The sequence below is a fragment of the Myotis davidii genome, unplaced genomic scaffold (genome assembly GCF_000327345.1).
Source record: "Myotis davidii unplaced genomic scaffold, ASM32734v1 scaffold358, whole genome shotgun sequence".
NCBI classification, from domain to species: domain Eukaryota; kingdom Metazoa; phylum Chordata; class Mammalia; order Chiroptera; family Vespertilionidae; genus Myotis; species Myotis davidii.
Genome location: NW_006290768.1, coordinates 495,905 through 498,384, shown reverse-complemented (window position 1 = coordinate 498,384; position 2,480 = coordinate 495,905). Strand labels below are relative to the sequence as shown.

The window sequence follows — 2,480 nt, the reverse complement described above, 5'->3', positions numbered from 1 at the left end:
GAGAGGCGGCTGGGAGCAGCCGGGCTCAGTGGCCTCACAGGCTCCCCTGCCCGCCCGCCGCCCACAGGGATCAGCTGGAAACCGCCGGAGTACAAGGAGCATGACTTCCGCATGGCTCCCAAGTTCCTGACGCCACTGCTGGACCGCGTGGTGGTGGCTGGCTACACGGCTGCTCTCAACTGCGCCGTCAGAGGCCACCCCAAGGTGCGTGTGTGTGTGTGTGTGTGGGGGGGGGGGGGGACGACCCTGGCGGGGCATTGTCAGCAAGATGAAGCCCCTCCCCCTCCCATCACAGCCCCTCTGCCTCTCAGGCTTGTCTCCTCTCAGTTCATGAAATTTGCTCCCTTTTAACCAGCTGGTCAAACCCACCTGCCACCAGTTTCTCTAAATAAAGTTTTATTGGAACATGGCCCTGCACACTCGCTTGTGTGTTGGCCAAGGCCGCAGAGAGCTCAGGGCCCACTGTCCTAAAATAGTGACTACCTGGCCCTTTGCAGCCGAAGTTTGCTGACTTCCGGTCTGACTTCCAAGTTGTTGTTTTTGTTAATCTTCACCAGAGGAGATATATATATTTTTAAAAATATGTTTTTATTAATTTCAGAGAAGAAGGAAGAGGGAGAGAGAGAAACATCAATGATGAGAGAGAATCATTGATTGGCTGCCTTCTGCATGCTCCCCACTGGGGATTGAGCCTGCAACCTGGGCATGTGCCCTTGACCGGAATCGAACCTGGGACCCTTTAGTCTGCAGGCCGACGCTCCATCCACTGAGCCAAACCGGCCAGGGCCAGAGGATATTTTTTACATTTTTTTTTTTTAGAGAGAGAGTGAAAATGAGAGTGGGGAGGAGGAGAGAGAGAAACATTGATGAGAGAGAGACACATTGATTGGTTGCTTCTCACATGTGTGACCAAGGCTGGGGATCAAACCTGCAGTCCAGGTACGTGCCCTTGACCGGGAATCGAACCTGTGACCCTCTGATTCGTGGGCTGACACTAACCATTGAACACAGCGGCCAGGGCTGCCTTTCACATTTTTAGCTTTGGCCCCGGTCGGCACACCGTGGGTTCATTAGTTCACCTCCTCCACCTCCATCTATCTGCTCATTCGTGGCCTCCACTCATTCATTCACCCCATGCGGCCATAATCGGGAGGCGGCACAGCCAACGTGAGGACTCAGACCTCCCGCCCAGGGCCCGTTCTCCACGGCCCAGGCACCCTCTCTGAGCTGCCCGCCTCCCCTCCCCCCTCCGCAGCCGAAGGTGGTCTGGATGAAGAACAAGATGGAAATCAGGGAGGACCCCAAGTACCTGATGACCAACTACCAGGGGATCCTGACGCTGAACATCCGCCGCCCGTCCCCCTTCGACGGGGGTACCTACACCTGCCGCGCGTTCAACGAGCTGGGGGAGGCGCTGGCCGAGTGCAAGCTGGAGGTCCGAGGTGAGAGCTCGTGCCCTTTGCAAAGCGACGGGAGTCAGACCCTCTGGGGGGTGCCGGGTGGCGGGGAGGAGGCCGCCCGGGGCGTCGAGGGCAGGGCGGGGGCACCGGACCAGCCTGGGTAGTGTCCCAGGGGAGATGAAGGGCAAGAAAGAAGCGAGTGAGGAGAGCTTAGCAAGTGACCGCTGAGGCCCCCAGTGGGAGGCGTGCGGACACAAACATGGGTTACGGCAGAGGCCCCGGGGCTGCGGGAGCCCAGAAACACGCCTCCCTCCTGCACAGGCTGCCCCAGGCTGTCCCCCCTCGGCCCACAGCCCCAGCTGTTGGTCCTCTTCCTTCTGAATGCTCGCCCGCAGCCACCCACCTCCGTGTCTCTCTCCAGCCCACCCCACATAGGGCCCCGAGGACACTCTGTCCAGGGGTGACCTGCCCTCCAGGGGCTCCCCAGCAACCCAGGCGCCCCTCAGCCTGGAGTCATGGTCCTGCATCTGACCCCCTCTCCCCCCGCCCCTCTCTGGCCTCATGTACCCCCGTTTTTCTCCACGCTGTTCTGGCCACACCGAGCTGTTGGCAGTAGGTCAGACCGACCGTGCTTCCTCCTGGCCCTGGGCCTTTGCACGTGCCATTCCCTCCACCCAGAACACGATTCCTCATCCCCCTCTCCGCCACTCTCTCCCCGCTAGTCTCTGTGGGGAGCCTGCTATCCAGGTCCCTCCCCTACTGGGACTTCCCCTGGCCCGGATGACAGCCCGGCAGATGGAAGGGACCCTCCACAAGGGCTGAGACCTCAGTCACGCCCCCAGGCCGCTGTCCCCTTTATCAGCTGTTCATCAGCTCAGAAAGACCCCCATCCAGGGTTCCGGGGTCAGCCTGTTGCCAGCCGCTGCTCAGAAATCCCTGCTCAGATAGCAGGTCCCAGTTTGGGGTTCAAAGCTGCAGCCCTGGCCGCCGGGTGGCACCGGCAGAGATGAAGGTGGGGAGCCGGGCGGTGAAGGGGAGACGGCTCCTCCTGCTGGACAAGCGAGTCCAGCAGGCGGCGGG

The 2,480-nt window shown here is 60.7% G+C and overlaps 1 protein-coding gene across 1 annotated transcript in view; it reads left to right on the top strand.

Moving 5' to 3' along the window:
* Window positions 1-1,564, top strand: part of MYBPC2 (myosin binding protein C, fast type) — a 24,072-nt gene extending 22,508 nt beyond the window's left edge. Inside the window, exons 24-25 of the mRNA XM_006763874.2 lie at window positions 68-204; window positions 1,256-1,564. Of these exons, the coding sequence (XP_006763937.1) occupies window positions 68-204; window positions 1,256-1,564 (446 nt within the window). The remainder of the gene's footprint in view (window positions 1-67; window positions 205-1,255) is intronic.
* Window positions 1,565-2,480: the final 916 nt, after the last annotated feature.